The sequence below is a fragment of the Psammomys obesus genome, unplaced genomic scaffold, assembly GCF_907164565.1.
Source record: "Psammomys obesus unplaced genomic scaffold, mPsaObe1.curated_primary_1811, whole genome shotgun sequence".
NCBI lineage: Eukaryota > Metazoa > Chordata > Mammalia > Rodentia > Muridae > Psammomys > Psammomys obesus.
In genome coordinates this window covers 2,326,221-2,347,015 of record NW_026596143.1, presented here as the reverse complement: position 1 = coordinate 2,347,015, position 20,795 = coordinate 2,326,221, and the positions used below count along the sequence as shown (strand labels likewise).

At 38.9% G+C, this 20,795-nt stretch overlaps 1 protein-coding gene across 1 annotated transcript in view; it reads right to left on the bottom strand.

Moving 5' to 3' along the window:
- Tnks (tankyrase) overlaps positions 1 to 20,024 on the bottom strand; it is a 141,790-nt gene extending 121,766 nt beyond the window's left edge. Inside the window, exon 1 of the mRNA XM_055593346.1 lies at positions 19,772 to 20,024. Coding sequence (XP_055449321.1) covers positions 19,772 to 20,024 — 253 coding nt within the window. The remainder of the gene's footprint in view (positions 1 to 19,771) is intronic.
- Positions 20,025 to 20,795: the final 771 nt, after the last annotated feature.

Below are 20,795 nucleotides of genomic sequence, written 5' to 3'. Positions count from 1 at the left end.
TTTTTGACATTTATTCCTCTGATTGCCAACTGCCACATTCCTATTCATCCTGCTGAAAAAAGTACAAAAATATTTTTGATTTAATGAAAGATGTCAATGTGTTACTTTATATCACAAACTCAACCAATACTTTTGAAGATAATGGAAATTACTACAAAAATCATACAAAGGTATAACTTTTTTTTTTCTCTGCAAATAGTTTATTAGGAGGGAGGGGGAGCAGGACATGGGGAGAGAGAGAGAGAAAAGGGAAGGGGAAAGGGGGGCACCCCGAGAGAGAGAGAAAGAGAGTGTAAGAGTGTAGGAGAAAGAGAGAGAGTGTAAGAGAGAGAAAGAAAGAGTGTAAGAGCACAGTTTTTCAAAGTAGAAGATAACCAATGGCTTGTGATGTTACACAATTAAAAAAAAAAAAAAAAAACTCCTTGATAGGGCTTCAGATTCTGCATTGCAACTAACCACTAAGAGCTACCATCGGTGCTGCTAAGCTGGCTCACATACTAAGAGCCTTTGTTACTTGTGCAGTGGATGCAGGTGCAGCACTCACAGCAGGGCGTAATCATCTCTTAGCTGCAGTTCCAGGACCTTTGGGCCTCCATGGGCACCAGGGGTGTGTGTGTATATGTGTGTGCTCCCGTGCATGAGTATGCATATGCACTTGCGCACATAATATCCATGCACATAAAATAACGAATCTTTGAAAAGTTTATCACTGTCAGGCTGGGATGGCTCAGTGGTAGGATGCTTGTTTAGCATGTAAGGTCCTAAGTTCAAACCCTCGAATCAAAAAGAAATTAAGAAACTACTGCTTGTCTACAGTTGTCTGTAGAGGTTATTAATACTTTCCTTATCCAGCTTAAATCTGAACATTCATCATCTATTCCAACCAAACATACACTTCAGCACAGATCACACACAGAAGTAGATGTGAAAACCTAGGTATCTAAATGAGATCTTACCTTACAGAGCTTTGCATAAAAAGAAAACAATTCTACTCTATATTATTTTTCATTTTGCAAAACTGGTTTTCATAAAAACATGTAACAGTCTGTTATTTGTTAAACAAATTACTAATCATTTTGTTTTTAGGTTGACTTAATATAGCATATTTGACCCAACATAAAAGTTTTCTGAAATGATTTTTTTGAAAATACAATGAAACTTAAAAGTATAACATCTGCCCTTGAGTAAACCAAGCCTAGATCCATACTAGAGTAAACATAGGCAAGGTGGTAGGGGGGACTACAAAGGCTGAGACACACTATTAGGTTAAACACAGGAAAGTCCTCAGACTTTACAAACATCTGTATTCTCAACAGTCAACACTCAGAAGAAAACTCCCCAAACTTCAAGCTGACAAGACATAGAAAGAAAAGGGACAAAGAAATCTAGTTGACAGTGCAGGAACACTCAGTCACTGAAACCCATACCCATGACAGATTGGATTTAGAAAAATTTGGGGGGTGATAATTACATAAGCATAAGCAAGTTCAAAGAACTAAAGAGAACTAATGCTTTAGGAAGTGAAAAGACAGAAAATGAAAATCAAGCAGGAAATTATAGAATCGAAAAGCTGAAGGACTCTAACTTCTAGACTTACTACTAATGCTACATGTAGATTAAATGGTACTGAAATAAACAGACCAATGGAACAGAAGACACCTCAGAAACAGACAAATATATAAAGTCAATCCAATTTTTTTTTTCAACAAAAAAGGTAAGATGATTGTGGTGGTCTAAATGAGAATGGCTCCCATAAGTTCATATATTTTAATGCCGAGTCACCTGAGAGTGGAACTGCCCGGGAAGGATTAGGAAGTGAGGTCTTATTGGAGCAGGGGTCCCACTGGGGGTAGGCTTTGGGACTTCCAAAGCCCACTGCCAGTCCCAGTCTGTCTGTCTGTCTGTGTCCTTTTCCCTCACCTCTTTCCTCACCCCTCTCTTCTGCTTCTCTCTGTTTCCCTGTCTCCCCCCCCCCCCCCCCGCCTGAGGTCAGGATGTAGCTCCCAGCTACTGACCCAGTTAGTACTTGCCTGCCTGCCTGCAGTTACACTCCCTGCCATGATGCTAATGGACTAACCTCCTGAAGCTGTTAACAAGCTCCCAATTAAACACTTTCTTCTATAAGTTCCCTTAGTCAGGATGTCTCTTCATAGCAATAAAACAGTGCTTCACAATAAATAGTGAGACACTTGTAGAAAAATGGTCTATTCAACAGATTATGCTGGAAGAGAAAATAATTTAATTTCAAGGGAAAAATACAATAACAATTAAAATGTACCTAAAATATTTTGTTTCATTAACTAAGACTATATGTGGCTTTTATGTATATTCAATAAACTTAAACCTTCTGAGAGTTTAGCTAGATTAGAAACAGTTGATAGTAAAATTATTGAAATGAAAAATGGATCAGCAGATATCTTCACAAACACAACACGGGAAAGAAACTAACCTAGCAGACATGGACAGAATCACAAGTTCTAGCACACCGTGAGCCACCTACAGGCAAAACCAAACCAAACACAAACCATACTTAACAGCTAATATCTGATCACCAGTAAAAGCAATCACCGTGTTCAAGAAGTCTGCAACTAACAAAGGCATTAATCGTACAGAAAGCCAAAACTGTCACACAGACCTTAGGAACAGTGCCTACAAGTAGCTGACAACTCAGCAGAAACCACACAAAGTTGAGAAATTAAAAAAGACTATAAACTACGTTTAAGAAATTTTTGTCTGCCTTAATACAGATCTACTCTTCCAGATCACTGCTCCAACTTCTAAATAAGCCATTCACTTTTCTTACACTTTAACATTTATTTGTCTGTCTAGGTGCTTGTGTATTTGTGAATGTGCACAAGCCATGGTGTGTACTTGTGGAAGTTCTAGGTCAGTCCTTTCTTTCTACCATGTGGGGTTTGGGTATCAAATCTGGGTTGTCAGGCTTGGCAGTAAGAGCCTTTAGCCACTGAGCCATTTTGCTGATTTAAATTTTCAGTCACAGAAGATAAACACTGTGTATACCAGATTAAATTTGGGGACCAAAAAGAGTAATCAGCTCTGCTCTCTCAACATACTCATGTTCATTAATACGCAAGCTTCTCTGGAGAACGTGAGATAAACATTTCTTTGATGCTCAATGGCGTCTTCTGCGCTGAGTGATTAGCGCCATTCACTGGGAAAGTAAGCTGCTTGCATCTTAATTAACATCCTTTGGAGGAACCTGAGAATGTCACTGCTCAATGCAGAGCCTAATGTGACCCACTTAGAAAGCTCTTCCAAAACAGAGATGAAAGGGCAAATATTCTAATATAACGAATAAGGAAGTAGGCTGGGTTTCCGGGGAAGAGTTTTTAAGTAATGGGTATGTTTTAGCTTGGTCTCTTTACTCATAAAATAATTCCCCAGTAGTCTTAAGATACGCTATCCCATTCTGTTACCTCTAGCACATGTGAACAGAGTTCCTGAAATGTGTTAGGAAGACTGATGGTCCCAACTGTTGCATTTAACTTCTAAATTTTAAAAACCTGGTAGTTGACACAGTTACTAGCAAGCATTTCATGTGCTTATAACACCTTAGTTATGTGAAATTACTTTCTAAACAATATATTTTATGAAATCTAAATACAGGTTAAATATTACTCACAAAGCTGGGTATGGTACACACCAATCATCCCAGCACCTGGGAGGTTGAGGCCCGAGGACTATCACTGAGCCTGAGATAGCCTAGGCTACACAATGATAATTAGGACAGCAAAAATTATACCCAGAGGCCTTATCTTAAAACACACACACACAACAAAAAAACTATGTATATATACACACAAACTCATGAAAATTTCAACTGAGATATGCTTTAAGTATAAACAGATTTCAGAACCCTAGTTGAAAGAAAAGCAAGTACCAATAATGTTTTATAAACATTACATACAAAAGTAGTAGTCTGTATATATTGTTTAATGAAAAATACCAGTGAATTTATATCACCTATTTCTTTTGAAGGTGGCTAGTAGAAAAATGTTACTTTCATGTGTGCAGCATAGTATTTTATCGGCCAGTGCTACTCAGAACAGACTTCCCTACTTTGGGTCTACTAACACCCAAGTTCAGACACTACAGCCTCCAAGGCAATGGCTCCGTTTACGCTGCTGACTTTGCCTGTATCCTCTTGGGCTCACACATACACAAAGGAACTCTAAGTTACTCTACAGTTACTCTAAGTGTCAACCGCACACTTGAGATCCTTGAGAACAGGAGGGGATGGGGAGATGGCATCACTTGCACTTGAAGGGAGCAGGGAGCCTTCTGCTTTCCCTCTCACCTGGTTCTTCGGGCTCCCTGGATTCTTGGTGCAATCATTTGACCCTCTTTCATTCCGTGTCATTCTCTTTGGTGTGTAGACGGATAGTAGGGGCTGACAACTTGGATTTATATTTCACCTTGCTGCCTTCAACTTCCTGGATCTTTGCTGAAAGTCAGCTCTTGCTTTCATTTTAACTGGTCTGGTGTGGGTACTTAGCAGTAGGGAGCGTCTAAGATGTTTAACAATAAGTGTGACCTAGGCCCACTAGGCATCATCAGCAACACCTGACTGTGACAACTAAAACTACTCCTGTGCACAGCTACAAGAAAGAAAGGCTCTCTTTTCTCTTCACATTCTTTAGACCCATACTCCTCTACCAAAGCGGAACACACCTCCAAATAGTTTAAATGCCAGCTACTGTGATGTTCTTAGGTTTAAGACATAAAATCACAAGTAATAGTAAAACAGTTAAGTAAAACAGTAATAGTTAAATTATTAACAGTCTATGTCTTTGAGTGCCAACTTTATCAAAGCTATTTTATTACAAGGAATACAAACTATTTCTTAAAAAACATCAAAAAGAAAAGCGGAGGTGTGCTTGTCCTATGTAGGGTACTACTGTTGTGATGAAATGCTGTGATCAAAGCAAGTTGGAGAGGAAAAGGTTTATTTCATCTTACACTTCCAGGTAACAGTCCATCACTGAGAAGAGTCAGGGCAGGAACTCAAGACAGGAACTCAAAAGAGTAGAAATTTGGAGGCATGTTGCTCCCTGGCTTGTTCCCCATGGCTTACTGGCAGGCTCTCTGAAAGAACCAGGACCTTCTGCCGAGATAGCTCCACCCACAATGAGCTGGGCCCACCCACAATGAGCTGGGCCCACCCACAACACTCACTCAGAAAATGCTATTCAGGCCTGCCTATAGCACAATCTTATGGAAGCACTTTCTCAATTGGGGCTCTTTTCTCAAAAATACTAGAACATAAAATTAGAGTGCCTAAAACTGAACCACCTTGCTGTCCCCTCTCCTTTCCCTCAAATAATAAACGTATTAGTTGGCATCACCACACTCTTAATTCCAAATTCTCACTAAAGAGAATTTAATCCAGCTTGGCTCAGTGTTCTTGAAAGCATTTGAACACCAACAGGCAAGAGTCAGTCATTCTGTCATGAGAAAATAATGGAACCATTCCCTGCTAGTTTTTTAAGGGTACAATATGGAATTTTGCCAACTAAAGTGATGTCCAAAAATGTTACACTAATATTTAAAAGATCCAAGTTCACTGTTTATGTAGAAAATTGATGATATAAATGAAGATGAGAGTTGTTCTGAAGGAAGAAAGAAAAGAAAAATGAATGGAATCAAGCTCCAAAAGCTGGGCTGGAAATGGCTCCATGGAGAACTCAGTGCTCTACCAGAGGGCCTGAGTCCAGGTCCCAGGACCTGTGACTTCCTCCAGATAATCCCATGTTCTCTCTCTTCTGGCCTCCATGGGTATCTATACTCAAATACATATACCCACACAGACACACATAATTTAAAAATAAAATAATTCTAAATAATTCTCAGAGCTTTGTTTTCAACTAATTTTTTCAAGGAGTATGGAAGCAAAAGGAAACGAATGTTCTTCATAACTCATTTATAGAGGACACATGAACAGACAAATAGTGTGACAGACTAAATCAGGAGTCCTAGTGCAGTGGTTCAGTAGCTGAAGCTGCTATGGCTTTCATTAAGAAGCTGTAGCTTTCCAGGCCATTAGCCCAGTGTGATTAAGGTGTACATAGACACTTAATGAAAGTGATGCTCTGTAAGGCGGGGCTTCTAAAGTCCTGCTTGCTTCCCTATTCCACCTGAGAACTGTTAATGAGATCACAGGTGTACATGCGTATAAAGTAATACACAAGGCAAACATTTACAGACAATTACAAAGACATACTATAAAATAATTATTATGCATATAGTACTAACATTTATTAAAGAAGAAAGCAAACTTGCATACTAATGAGATGCAAGTCCTTGTTTATACTGTCACATAAAGGATTAAATTTTGCCTGGTGGTGTACAGTAACTGCAGCACTTGGGAGGTAGAGGGAAAATCAAGAACTCAAGGTCATCTCCCATGAGAGAGTAAATTCAAGGACAGCCTGGGCTACTGGAGACCCTGCCTCAATAAAACAAGACACACACACACACAAACCTTTAATATCTGATATAAGATGTAGCACATTGTCAACATCTTTCTGAGATGATCAATATTTTGATTTTAAAATCATTAATGCTGAAAATGTTGCTTAACATATGTAATATGTAATAAAAAATGGCAGATGTTTAGGACCATTTCAGAAATTGATGGAAACTGTCCTATACCAAAATAAAAATTTTAAAAATTCAATAAAATTTATGAAATGAAACAGCAATTCAAAGCAGGAACTTCACCAAATAAAATGTAACAATGGAAATCGTCAGAGCTTATACTGCAGCCATTTATACGGAGAAAGAAAATGTGTCTTTCTAGATTACAGATGTGTGTGTACCTAGAGAAGAAAATTACTGCAAGGGAGAGTTACAAAGAAACTTGGCTAGTCACATTTATTGCATGATTCCCCACAGGCAGCCTAGATGGCAATCAATAGCTGAATGGTTAATTGTAGCACATACACACAATGGAGGTTTAGTCAGCCATGAAGAATGAAAGTACGTCAACTGCAGGAAAACGGATGGCACTGGACATCATCATGCTAAGCAAAATAAGCCAAACTCAGAAAGACAATATCTGACCTCTCAGATGCAGAATCAGATTAAAATAGATTTTCATATACGAAGGAGGCATCTACACTATGAAGAAGGAAGGCAATGACTAATGTGATAAGTGTCCTTCATATATAGAATAGGTATTTCAGTAGATTTATATCCATTCACATCTATATAACATGAAAGCCGAAATGGGACTATTTGGCAGAGTAAGCATCAGGAAGAGGGAAGAGGACAATGGGGGGAAGGGGGAGCAATGAAATACAATACACACATATGAAAATGCCATAATGAAACCCATTATTTTGTACACTAACTAAAAAAAACAACTAACAAAAATATTGTTTAAGGCCTGTTTTCAATTTGGAAGACAAATTATTGTTGACTTTTCAAAAAGGTAAATTGAAAAATGAAAAACAGAGACTTGAGAGATGGCTCAGAGGTTAAGAACACTGGCTGTTCTTCCAAAGGTCCTGAATTCAATTTCCAGCAACCACATGGTGGCTCACAATCATTTATAATGAGATCTGGTGCCCTTTTCTAGTGCTCAGGCACACATATAGGTAGAATGTTATATAAATAATAAATAAATAAACCTTTAAAGAAAAGAACAAGGAGACTAATTTTTATGATTAAAATGTAGTCTTAAATAAATCCCCACCAACAGAAGAACACCATTTCTTAATCCAAAACTGGTATCTATTGTAAGAATGCTGTGTCAGCTCAACAGACTATAGCAAAGGAGCAACTTTCTCCTTTCAGGAAAAAAAAAAAAAAAAAGGTAGTCAATCTAAATCATGAGTCTAAAAAGACATACATAGCAGTGTAATTGCTTGACCAAGTACTTTGGACTAGCTCAAGGAAAACTATTAATTCCATCTCCATAGCATCTTAGGTAATCACCATGATCCTTTTGTTTCTCCCACCCTAACTCAACTTCTCATCTGAGAGTGGCAACAAAAAAGGTAAGGCTGCCCTCCTTCGTTGTTTCATTTTGTTGGACAGAATCTGCAAGAGCCAAGGGTAGCTTCAATTCTATTACATGTCCAAAGCTTGCCTTGAGCTCCTAACGCTGGCTCCAGTCCAAGTGCTAGATTTACAGCCATGCAGTATCACACCTGGTTAACTGATTAACATGTTTCTTTATAGAAAAATATAGTAGAAGTTTTGGTTTCTTTAAGAACTCACTTATGTGGGCTGGAGAGATGGCTCAGAGGTTAAGAACACTGGCTGTTCTTCCAAAGGTCCTGAGTTCAGTTCCCAGTAACCACATGGTGGCTCACAACCATTTATAGTGAGATCTGGTACATAGGCACACAAGCAGGCAGAATGCTGTATGAATTAAAAAAATTAATAAATCTTTAAAAAAAAAAAAAAAGAACTCACTTGTGTTATATAAATATGTTTTTGTTTTAATCCCAAGTGTGGGATATAGGACTGCATCAGTTTGTGTCTGCAGCTGATAACTGCCCCATGCGATCTTTGCCACATGGTGACAGCCTCATGTGGGCTTGGAGAGGCAAGTGATCTTTGCCAACTAGAGATAGTAGAACTCTGAGAATTCTGGGAGAGTTCAAATATGAGAGCCCAGAGAGATCATGGGGTTTGAGGAGACAGACGGAGGAAGAAGAAGACTGCTTGTTCGTCCTGCTGTGTTTGCTGTTACTGGACTGCTAGATATACTAATGACTGAGAACCCAACAACTCCAACCGGCCAGAACTAAGTCTAGAGAGGTCTATGGCCCCTTTCCCATCTAACCTTCTCTCTCATACCTAAGGTTGAGGGGTTGGAAGGAAGTAGAAGCATAAGGAATCCCAAATAAAGTGGAGTGAAAAAAAACAGCACCTAGAGAAAAGCAGTCACAACCAAAAGTCAAGACATAAACAGAAACAACAGTCAACTACTTACCCTGATAATTATTTGAAAAAAACAGCACACAATTTATATCTGGCAGTGAAGTGACAGATAATGTAAACATAACTTATATCTAGTGGTAGAATGTATTTGAACTTGAATAAGAAAATGTGTCTGGTATAATGCAAATTCAAGTTACTTTAAACTCAAAATATAAACTCGTCAAGAAATAGAAACTGCTTCATTTCCTTACCTATAGTACAGGGGAGCGGGGGACGACAGCCTGATCAAGCCATGTGAACACTTCATGACTCCACAAGAACTTCCCGAGTAGAGAACAAGCACAAGATTATGGAAGCGAAGGGGATTACTGTCAGCTCCCTACCTGTCATGGAGAACTAGCAACCCCTGAGGCCAGGACCAAATAAGGTTCAAGCAGATACCATGGGAACACATTACAAAGCATCCACCATCAGGAACACTGTTACATCAAAACTGCACTAGTTCCAGTTTAACAGCCAGGCCCTGGTCCTGAGGCTGCAATGAGAAAGTAAACATACCCAGGGTGAGGGGGACTGCCTCCTGCTTGAGATGCCAATGAGAACTGGAGTCTTAGGGCACACCAGGAAATGGGTCTTTGGTGCTATAATGTACACACATTTCTTGCTTCTCCTCACTGTGGGAGTATGGAAAACTAAGAATTCCACCAGAGTCAATAGCAGAAGAAACAGCTTTAAAAACATCAAGCTTACTTCCAAGTAACAGGAACAAGGATATTCTCAGAAATAATGTGTATTTTAGTTTTCTAAGTAAACAAAAGCCCACCAAATCTGTAACATCTTGAAAATAAGCCATACAATACTAGATTTTACAAATAGCTGACTCTTTCATTGTGAGAGTATCCTACACAGCTCTTACAATGGAGATGCCCTCAGCACCACTGCTTTCCTGCATCTCTGCTACACAAGGGAAATGCTAATTTTATTTCATTAGAAACCACCTGCAATCTGCAAGCAATTTACCAAATAAGAAATGACTTATTTTTCATACTAGTAAAACAACAAATAGATGTTCTACTCAAATATGACTAAAAATTAAAATCCTTTACTCATCTGTAGACACCAGTATGAAAATGAATAGCAAAGTAAACTGGGAGAAGGTACCCACAGCGCACATAGCAAATGGCCACCACAGCCACAACACAAGAGTTCTCATACCCCTAAAAGAAACAAACACAGTCCAAAAGTATGAAAACACACTTCAGAAACATCATACACAAATGACCGATAAATACATGAAAGCACATTCCACCAACAGGGAAATGACAGCTTTTGCAGCCCAGATTTAATCCTTCTGCCCAGCAACCAGTCCAAAGATGCTAGTAATCCTCCAAGGGATCCACTCAAAAATTAAACAAACAAAAAAACAGTACATCCACACCATGACATATATACAGCAGTGTTCTCTCAGCCCTGTTCATAACAGCCACAAAATGGAAATAATCCAGTGGCTACCAACCACCACAGCCACTCAGGGGAATACATTAAGAAAGAACTAACATGCACACACATAATAAAAACAAACATTTAACTAAATGTGCCCAGGAAAAAGAAAGGTGACTCAAATAACTAGAAATATATATATGAAGGAGGTTTGTTTGCTACTGTGCTTACACATAAAGCAAACGGATATTCAGGAATGGACGAGAAAATGAACAGCCATATGAGAAGGAATAAAGATAGAACCCTTTCCTCACATCATACCCAAATATTAATGCCCAGCCACTCAAATAACTGTTTTTTTTTTTAAGTATCCTATTCATCAACAATGATACAATGAAAACCTGTTTACTTCTTTTTTCACAATTTATAGAAATGTGGATTGATGCAGCATAATATTAAGAAAGGCCATGCAGCTATCTACACACTTTATGTGTGCCTTCTAAATGCACTCTCAAGGCAAAACACATTTTCAAAGCAAAATAAGTCCTTAAATGGGCATTGTCTTGTTGCTTCATGGTCTAGTGCTTTGTATTAATTGTTAATTATTTTATTCCCTGAAGTCTGCCTGCTGTCTTCTACAAGCAGAATGTCACATACCTCAAGTGATGCTTGCCTCCAAAAGTATCCCCAACTGGCTAAATAAAAGGCCTACACACCTGGGCAGACCAGAAATGAGAGGCGGGACTACAGTTCAAAGGCTTGGAGGACAGAAGGATAATGGGAAGTAGAGAGACGGGTGTGAGAGGAAAAGAAGGAAGCAGAGCGCCATGGGTTAAGGTAGAGAACCATATGGCCAGGAGGAATTTACTCTGAGGATCAACACAGAGAAAAACAGATGGAAAGCGTGTGCAAATATTTAAGGGGGTATTAGATGGGGAGTAACCCCAATAGGCATGACTAAAGCAAACTGCATGGATGTGAGGCTGGGTAATATCTGCCCAGTCCAACATATAAGCTTATTAAAATTCTATCAGGTGTCTATGTCTTTTATTGTTTAATAGTGGGTTAAATAAAATTGCCATAATCATTACAGGCTTTTAATAATGGACAGCAATTGCCTTTTTATTTTCTACAATAGTGTCCAGAGGTAAGTTCATGAGGGGGCATTACTTTACCAGGAGACCTGGATTTCAAACTATGCTTTTCACTGATATTCCTGTAGGGTGCAGTACCACTAGACTTACTATACTGAATTCTTTAAATGAGAATTTTAGTTACTCAAACACCAATCGTAAGGTTGAAGTCAGGTGTGTGGCACATGCCTACAATCATAGCACTAGTGACTCTGAGGTAAAAAGACTGACACAGCTTGAGGTCAGCTACACAGTGAGCACTGTGGCAGCCTGAATTAAATACCAAGACTCCCTCTCAACATCCCAAGGCCCAAACAAAAAAAAATAGGGATAAATGATGACCTAGGACTTGTCAATGTGTTTTTAGATATGATATCTAATTGGTCACTAAATGCAACTTTAAAAGGACTTTGAGTGGGTAGCAACCATCTATAACCTTAACTCTTATTTGCCAGGTAAATTAACAAACATTCCCAGGTTCCAGAAACTAAAATACGGACATTTCTGAGCCATCATTCTGTCTTTAGTTCCACTAGTATCTGCAGGGGATTTGTTTCAAGACTTTCTAAAAAAGCAAAATTCATAGATGTTAAAGTTCCTTATAAAAAAGTGGTAATGTGTTTACACATTGTAGATTATAAATCTACATCCTATGTATTATTTAAATCATCAATAGATTACTTGTACTTAATTCAATGTAAACTATTGTTATGGTGTTGTTCTCAGGGGCCTGGAACCCGGCTTCCGGATGAAGAACAGGGTTTCTCTCAAGAGCAGCTAAAGCCTGGTGTAGAATAGTTTTCCACAGAGTGTTACAGTTTAGCTCTTTTAGAATGGGATCACAGGTGGCAGTGTTCCAAAGGCTATGACAATACCAAGTGTAACAGCTCTTGGTTAAGCTGCTCTGTTAAGCACAGCAGGTATGCAGGCAAAAGCCCTGGTAACAGCAAGCAGAGACACAGGCCTGGTAAGGAAAGACCTTGCAAGGCATAGGCTCTGTGGGCTGGAGGACAGACCAGGTGAGACGCAGCCCAGCAGGGGATAAATCTCAGGCAGCCTAATATGGAAGGCTGATGGTATCACATAGCACATAACCAGCCAGCAGCATGTTTATTTAAAATCAGGGACTTATAAACCTTGGGCAGCGGGAGGGATTTTGAGGGTGAACGTGTTTGATTCACTGGGGTCTGGGGTTGGTAATTCTTGATTTGCATGTAGTACAGTGTCTCCACACAGTAGCATGGTCCTAAGAAGGAAAACACAATACTTAATTATCTTATGGGTGGGAGAAATCTCCAAGTACAACTGAAAGGTCACTGCTGAAGACTAAGATCCTAATAAGCAGGGTGGGTTATTTCTAGGGATTCCCAGATGCTTGTTGGACCAATTTTCTTATCAGAAAAAGTCCTGTAATCTGCCCTGGGGGCTATGTGATACTCCTTACAAAATCTGGGGTCACCCAGATTGGGGGGCGGGGAGACTCACTGAGAAAAGGGAATCCATCATCACAGACCGAGTGCAAGCAAATGGCTACCTGGAGATGTCAGACTTCAACCCTTTCCAGCAAAGCCACACATAATAGTTTAGAAAATAAGATAAAGTTACGGTTTAGGAAATAACAAAATTAAAAATTCTACATTTTCAGTATAGAAAATGGACTCTAAAATGCCCAATCTTCAGTTAAATAAATCTATGAATAAGGACTCTCTAGATACGGAGAACCTACTATTTATAGCGTATCACTTCTTATGGTCAGAAACATCTAGAAATAACTATAACACATTATATAACATTCCAATAGCCCATATAATTCCTACAAAACCCTAGCAAAGTAAAAATAAACAGTGTCACTATTTTCATTTGACAAAGCAACTATTCCACAGAAAGTAATCCATTCCAGATAAAAATGCTTCCTAATGGGTGATGTGAAAATAATGTCCAGGTCCACCATCTCCTATTTCTTGGTTCTGTCCAGCAGAACACAGCAGTCCTCAATTACTCTGAGTGAAATTTTCTATTGCGGGCAACTCCATATTTTATCAATTGACAATTTAACAAGTCTGGTAGTTAAGTTTATGCTGCCCAATTCCATGAATATATATGTACACAAGTGTAAAAAAACAAATTATATATAAACTAGATATAAACTGTAACACTGTTTTAATTTTTCTTCTGAATAAAGGATCCTACTGCAATTGATTGTGTATTTAGCTGAATAAATCTGAGCTTATCCAGTGGAATAATCAAAACTAAGACATGTCATTCTTTTTTTTATACAGCAAGGGGGAAAAGAGAAAAAACAAATACTAAAATTTTAATACAGAAAAGCCTAGTACATGTTAAAGAATTAACTGAAGATCTGATTCGGGGTAGAAAAAAAAAGAGAATTGCAGTTGTTTTTACTAGCTCATTTAAATAACCAACTCAACTTTTACGTTATTAAGTGATAATATCTTTATATAGTTTGCCCAATCTCTTCCTGAGACAGCATGCTTAAGGTCTTTCATGAGGCCTGTATGTGTTGGTACATACCTTTGATCCTAGCACTTGGGAAGTAGAGACAGAAGGATCTCTCTAAATTCTGGTTTACAGCCTGGTTTACAAAGCGAGTTCCAGGACTGCCAGAAATAAATACATAGAGAGACCCTGTCTCAAAAAGACTATGATGAAAATTATCACCAGATCTTATTTTCTTTCATTTTGAGTAAATATAAATACACCTGAAACAAATCATAAAATGCAACAGGAAAATTACATCAGACTGTTATTTTCAAATAAGTAGAGGAAGCTATAAACTTTGGAACATGGCCTATTAAGACACTACACTACAAATACACGCACATCATTCTAAGGGCTTGGGTTATTTCATTCTATCCTCGACATTGTGCGATGCTGTTCTTACCTCGAATTCAATCTTGAAACACGTAATTCGCAAAAAGACCCAGGTCTCTCTGACTTCAACCACTAAGACACAATGCCACTGAGCTCAGAAAGCCTAGCTGTTGCAGCTTGATTTTGGGACACTCAGTCTCTGCACACAGAAACAAAAAACCCAAGAACCACTGAATGAACAAAGCAAACAAGCAAATAACAGGAGCTTTGTCCCAAATATCCTGTCCCAGCATGGAGTGGTAGCACATGCCTTTAATCCTAGTATTTGGGATTAAAGTTTGAGGCCAACAGGGTCTATACGAGTCCCAGGACAGCCAAAGGTACATTTTTTGAAACACCGTCAACAATCCTGTGACACACGCTAGTAGTTAGCCTTCCTTACTCACAAATAGCTAAGAAACTGCTTTTTATCAGAATTACAGGTTAATCCATTTCTGCCAATAGTCTTCATAAAGTATTCCACTGTCTTCAGGGCTTCCATGTTATGAACAAAAAATCCTTTGCCTATGATTTTCTCTGTGTAGGCAATCTTATCCTTTCTAGATATCTCTAGTATACATCTTCCTCAGTGGGTCTCAATCTGGTCTGGAACTCACTAAGCTTTTTCAACACCAACTGGCATTTTTAATTATCATTTACTTATTACTAACTTTTCTTTCAGTTATTATATTTTTTCCTTCTGGAACTCCTTTCACATGTAAGTTTTCTTAAAAATAATACTGACAGTCCTAGATTTACCTTATTCTCCAGGATTTCCACGTGTTAACATGTCTTCAATTGCTTCTCCACCTTATTTGTTGGCACAGGTCTCTCACTGAATCTGGAACGTACTGTTTTTCATTAGCTATCTGGCCAGCAAGCATCATGATCCTACTGTCTCCCTTCTGTCCCCATCGCTAGGATTAGAGAAGCATGCTATTACTCCAGGCTTTTATATGGGTGCTAGGCTAACATAGTCAGGTCCTAACATTTTCACTGCAAGCCATCTCCCCAGCTCTAGAATGTTTTACTTTGAAACAGACTGGGGTCTTTGGCCCTAAAGTCTCCTACATTTAACTTTCCTAGAAGGAGAGGTATGTGTGTGCAGGCATGTGTTTATCTGAATTTTTTTTAAAGCTATTCTGGATATATACTCACACACACAAAAATATTATTTTCTAGATCTTTTGCTATGGTTGAGACAAGCTGTTATTTTTCATTTGCAAAGCTTCCACTCTAGATGTTGAAGTATTCAAACAATAAGAATCCTGTATGTCTTAGAAAACCATGCACCCTACATTCTCAGAATTCTTTGATTTCAGGACAGGAAGATGGTCCAGTAGGTAAAGGCACTTGCTATGTAGGTCGGGTGACCTAGGTTTGATGCTGAGAACCCATGTAAATGTAGAGAACAAGCTCTACCAAGCTCTTTACACATGCCATGTGCACATGTACATACGATGTGCTTATGTGTATGCACAAATACAGACACATATACACACACATCATATACATACAAAGTAAGCTTTAAAATGCACCATTTGCTATGGAATCAGCAAGCTATCTCTCCCCAGGGCACAGAAGACTTTAAAAAGGAATCCTGAGACTTTGAAAGTATAAAAATAGATGGCACATATGTAAAAAACAAACACACATAAAGGAAGTGATACATACCAAAGTTTACCTCAAGTTGAAATGACAGAAAGGCTTAAGACCCACCTCAAAATCCAAAACCCCACAACAGTAGAAGAAAACTAACTGTTCTGTAGTAGACACATCATGGCCAGGCCACTACTAGCACCGAAGCAAAACTCTACTGCCACGAATGATTCTTTACTATGTGCACACTGTATAGTCAGAATCCTAATTCTACCATAACAGAGCAGGCACCCGGGTGCCAGAAGTCATCCTTAGCCAGGAATGGAAAGAAGCATGTCTTACCCACCATATCTGTATTCACATGGCATGTGTTCATAAATACTTATTTTAATTTTCCGGGGACTATATTCTGAGGACAGGAGGAAATGAACAAGCTTTAAAGAGAGAAAATATGCTGATTTCTAAAGTACATTTGGGTTGTTATACGCAATAGAAGAATGTCATAAACATTCTAGCAAACCCCATTACTGTCTTAAGCAGTTCATTTAATTTTACAAGCATTTAAAGTTGAATTTTACAAAATATTCTGTATTTTCTTCTTTTATGATAACTAAAGAGCAGCAACGAAAGAAACCAATGAAAGGCTGCTCACATGACTAACAATGGATAAAGAGGAAACCAAAGTACCTCACACAGAAGCTGAGGTTTAGATTTATTATTATTATAAATTATAATTTATTCACTTTGTATCCCAGCTGTATCCCCCTCCTCATCTCTTCCCAGTCCCACTCTCCCTTCTTTGTCCCCTACCACATGTCCTTCCCTAGTCCACTGATAGGGGAGGTCCTTCTCCCTTATACTATCTAACCCTAGCCTATCAGGTCTCATCAGGACTGTATGGATCCTCTTTCTCTATGCTCTGGTAAAGCCACCTCGCCAAGGAGGAGGTGATCAAAGAGCAGGCAACCAAGTTCATTTTAACAATGGTAGCACTAGTAATTAACAACAGGCAGTATTACTCCTGAATGTTTACTACACCTGTTACCCTGCTGAGCACCAAGCATTTGCTAACTTGGTCAAGAACAGAATAAATTTTGTAGACTACTCCTTTCTGCACATCACTGAAACACGGTGACTTTAGTCCCTGGTCTCACAGTGGAAAACTGGGGAGTCAAGGATATAAAATAGAGCTGTGCTCTTAGCATCTGCCCTGATGCTCACCTGGGTAGTAATCGTGGGGTTTGGCTCTACCCTTATGACTATCAACATAGTAAGTTTTAGATCATCAGGGCAGCATCTGTCAAGCTAGGTAAAAGGATTTTTAAAATCAACTTTATACACCAGCCTCAAACAAAAACTGAAAAAGGATAAGTTTCCAATTACTTTGTCCAGCTATGCCTCACAAGAATACTTTGGAATTTAACTATGCTTGAATTCATGAAGTACAACATATGCTACTGTAGGTTTTTCAAAGGTCATATTAAGAGTCTCCCAAAAGTTAAATATAGAAGAGTCTACAGTCAATTATTTTTCTGTTGTTTTGGTTCTTTTTTTTTTTTTGAGGCAAGGTCTCACTATGTAGCGCAGGCTGGCTTCAAACTCAGAGATCATTCTGCCTCTGCCTACCAAGTGCTCAGATTAAAGGTGTGCCCCACCATGGCAGGCTACAGTCCATCTTGACTACAGTAGATACTGTAACAGTAGCTACACCTTGGTTATAAAGTTTCAAAGGTGCCCCTCCCCTCCTTTCAATTTTATACTTCATAAGGTCTTAAACCAAAGGCAGGAAATATGGGCAAAGCCTGGTGAGGACTGCAGAACTGGTGGTTGCAGGACTCTTTCCTTAACACTTCTTATAAGCCTCCCTCTAAATTTTTTCAACAAAAGAAAGCATTTTCGTTTTGTTTTATTTGGTTTGGTTTGGTTTGGTTTGGTTTGGTTTGGTTTGGTTTGGTTTGGTACAGAGATTAAAAGGGAGAAAGGATTCTAACGTCAAAAATAGATAGATAGACAGACAGATAGATAAAGGTGCTGGCAAAATGAACAATTCAGAGAGATACAAATAGAAAAATAGTGCACTAGAGACCAGAAAGGATGTTTTAGAACCTGAAAAGAGCATGAAATTTTGTGACCAATGACTAAGAAAAAGTCTGGATCCAGGCTGCCGGGTGCAGTAATGACAGAGAAACTGAGAGTCTACATTAGACAAAAACAATTATTGGGTTCAGCAGCATTATCACATGGGAAAAAAAAAACAAAAAACAAAAAAACAAACCAGAACTTCTGGATCAGGGCTGAAGCTCTGAGCTAAGTTGAGGCTTATCAAGGTTGTTGTACAGAATGAGCTGATCAGATATGACTGCATTAGTGCCCTGGGAGGAAAAGAGACAATCACCTGAATGTTGTAACACATGGCATGGCACTAAAAGGCTAGTCAAACAATCATGCAAAAGTTACTAAGGATAATGGCAGAGAACTTGATAGAAAAATTACAATTTCAGGAAAAGTGAGAACAAACTGGAGAATAGAACAAACAGCTATGAGGGAATAGCTGTAATCACCATTAAGAGAAAGATTTAACCAGAACTTGTTTAAAATGGCCTATATACTTTAGCATAAAGAAAATGTTGCAATAAAATGTTGACATCCACAAAGAGAAAGGGGCACCATTCTGTCATCCAGAAAGAATACAAAGCCTGACATGGACTAACCAACTTCAGCCATCTTAAAAGAGTCAAGAAATAGGTGATAACCCCAGACAAGACATTTGTCTTCTAAGAGGCTTGTTTTAGCTTTCAAAGTAAAAATATTAATAAAGCAAAATTTAAACATGTAAAAATATATGAGAAACAGTAATTGACTACAAATTCACATAAATCAGAAGTTACTTAAAATGGTTAGAAAGCTAAATTCTGTCTGCAATTGTTTTGTCAGTCCTAGTCTGCTTTCTACTACTGTAATACACATCAAAAGTAACGTGGGGAGGAAAAGGCTTATTTCATTTTACAAGTGTATCATGAAGGGAAATCAGGGCAGGAACTCAAGATCGTGGTGGAATGCTACTTACTGGATTGCACTCCATGGCTTTCTAAGCCTGTTCTCTCATACAAGCAAGGACCACCTGCCCAGGGATGGCAGTGCCCATACAGCCTGGGCCCTCTCATACATCATGAATTAAGAAAACGCCTCCGCAGATTTCCCTACAAGGCCAATCTGATACAGGTATTTCTCAACAGAGGTTCCCTCTTTCTACGTGATACCAGCTTGTGTCAGCTGAACAAAGCAAAACCAACCATCTACACTCTATAATTTAGTTCAGCTTTGAACTACTGGACTTGAGACACAGACTCAAGGCTTTCCAGCCGTCATAAACGGATAGGTGTTCAATTTAAGACATCTGTCCCCGAATTTGATATTTTCTCTAAATCAACCTACAATATCCTAATGTCATCCAATTCAATAAGAATTTATATTTGTCTGACTCTCACTGATGTGAGGCTAAATGCAGATGTTTAGTAAGAGACACGTACGTCAACTACATGTGAAGAGAATAATCAATCAGAATTGACTTCTACACAGCTGACACTGCATTATCTCCCTGAGGAAGCCAATGAGAACCTGTTCTTAATCACCTTTGGATCCACCCAGCTCTCCACTTCCCTTTCATGGAAAAGAATTCCTCTAGAGGAAGCCATATACCATTACCTATGCTGAGGCAGCACTAGCTACACCACAATAAAAACCCTAGAGTAACCTTCAGTTACAACTGACTGTGCAAACTTAGATCGCAGCAGCACCACATCAGTAATACTTACCAATACAGACATCAATTTTCCCTTTAATGGCAGCTTCATGCAGGGGTGTATAGTTCCAGTTATCTCTGGCATTCGGATCTGCTCCTTGGCACAGTAACAGACTAACAACCTCAGCATGGCCGAAAGAACAGGCATTGTGAAGTGGGATAAGACCCCCATCATCACGAGCGTGGACATTAGCACCCATCTGCAGCAAGTGTTCTACAACATCCTTCCTTCCAAAACCTGCAGAAGAGAGGCAGAAATGTTCCATATGTCAACTCAAATCTTTAACAGTCACACCTACGTACTGACATGCTGTACACCCTATAGCAAAAAGGGCAACTAAAACAAACAAAAACATTAGCTTCATCCAAACTTACCTTCCCGTTTCAAGTAGCAGAACTAAGGAGAACTCTTTCCTTGTTACTGAGTGGCTGACTCAAATCATTTCTTTATTGCCTGCTATGGCGGACAACTGTCAGAAATACATGTGAATGAGACGGCTCTTGCCTGAGTGTTGTCGACACATAACAATATTACACACATAAAGCTTCCAGGTACTATATATTTACAAACTGCTGACAAAAGTTTTATACTTAAGTAATTTAAATACTACTGACACTGACAACCAAATCAAAGACAAACCACAACATTTAGCATTAGAGAAATAATAGGAATGTGACAGAAACAGGTGCTGACAGTTTGGCTAATGGGATTCTGCAGCAGGAAGAAAGAACTAACGAAGGTATCAGAAAACCATTGGGAATGGGAGCCAAACTGTGTGCAACAGGTGGTTCAACAAAATCATTTATGATGGGATTGCAAATCTGAGAAAACAAGGCGGAAAGGGGAGACCTGCTGCAGTTGACGACACAGAACCAGGCACTGTTAGTAAGTACCACAGTTTTTGGCTAGAAAAGGGAAAAGGAGAAGAACAGCTGGGATGTGAAACAGTGTAAAGACTATGCAACAGGTGAGGAAGGCTATGGAGGAACCACTGAAGAAGCCAGGAGTAACAACATTAGACAAAGTCTAGCATGAG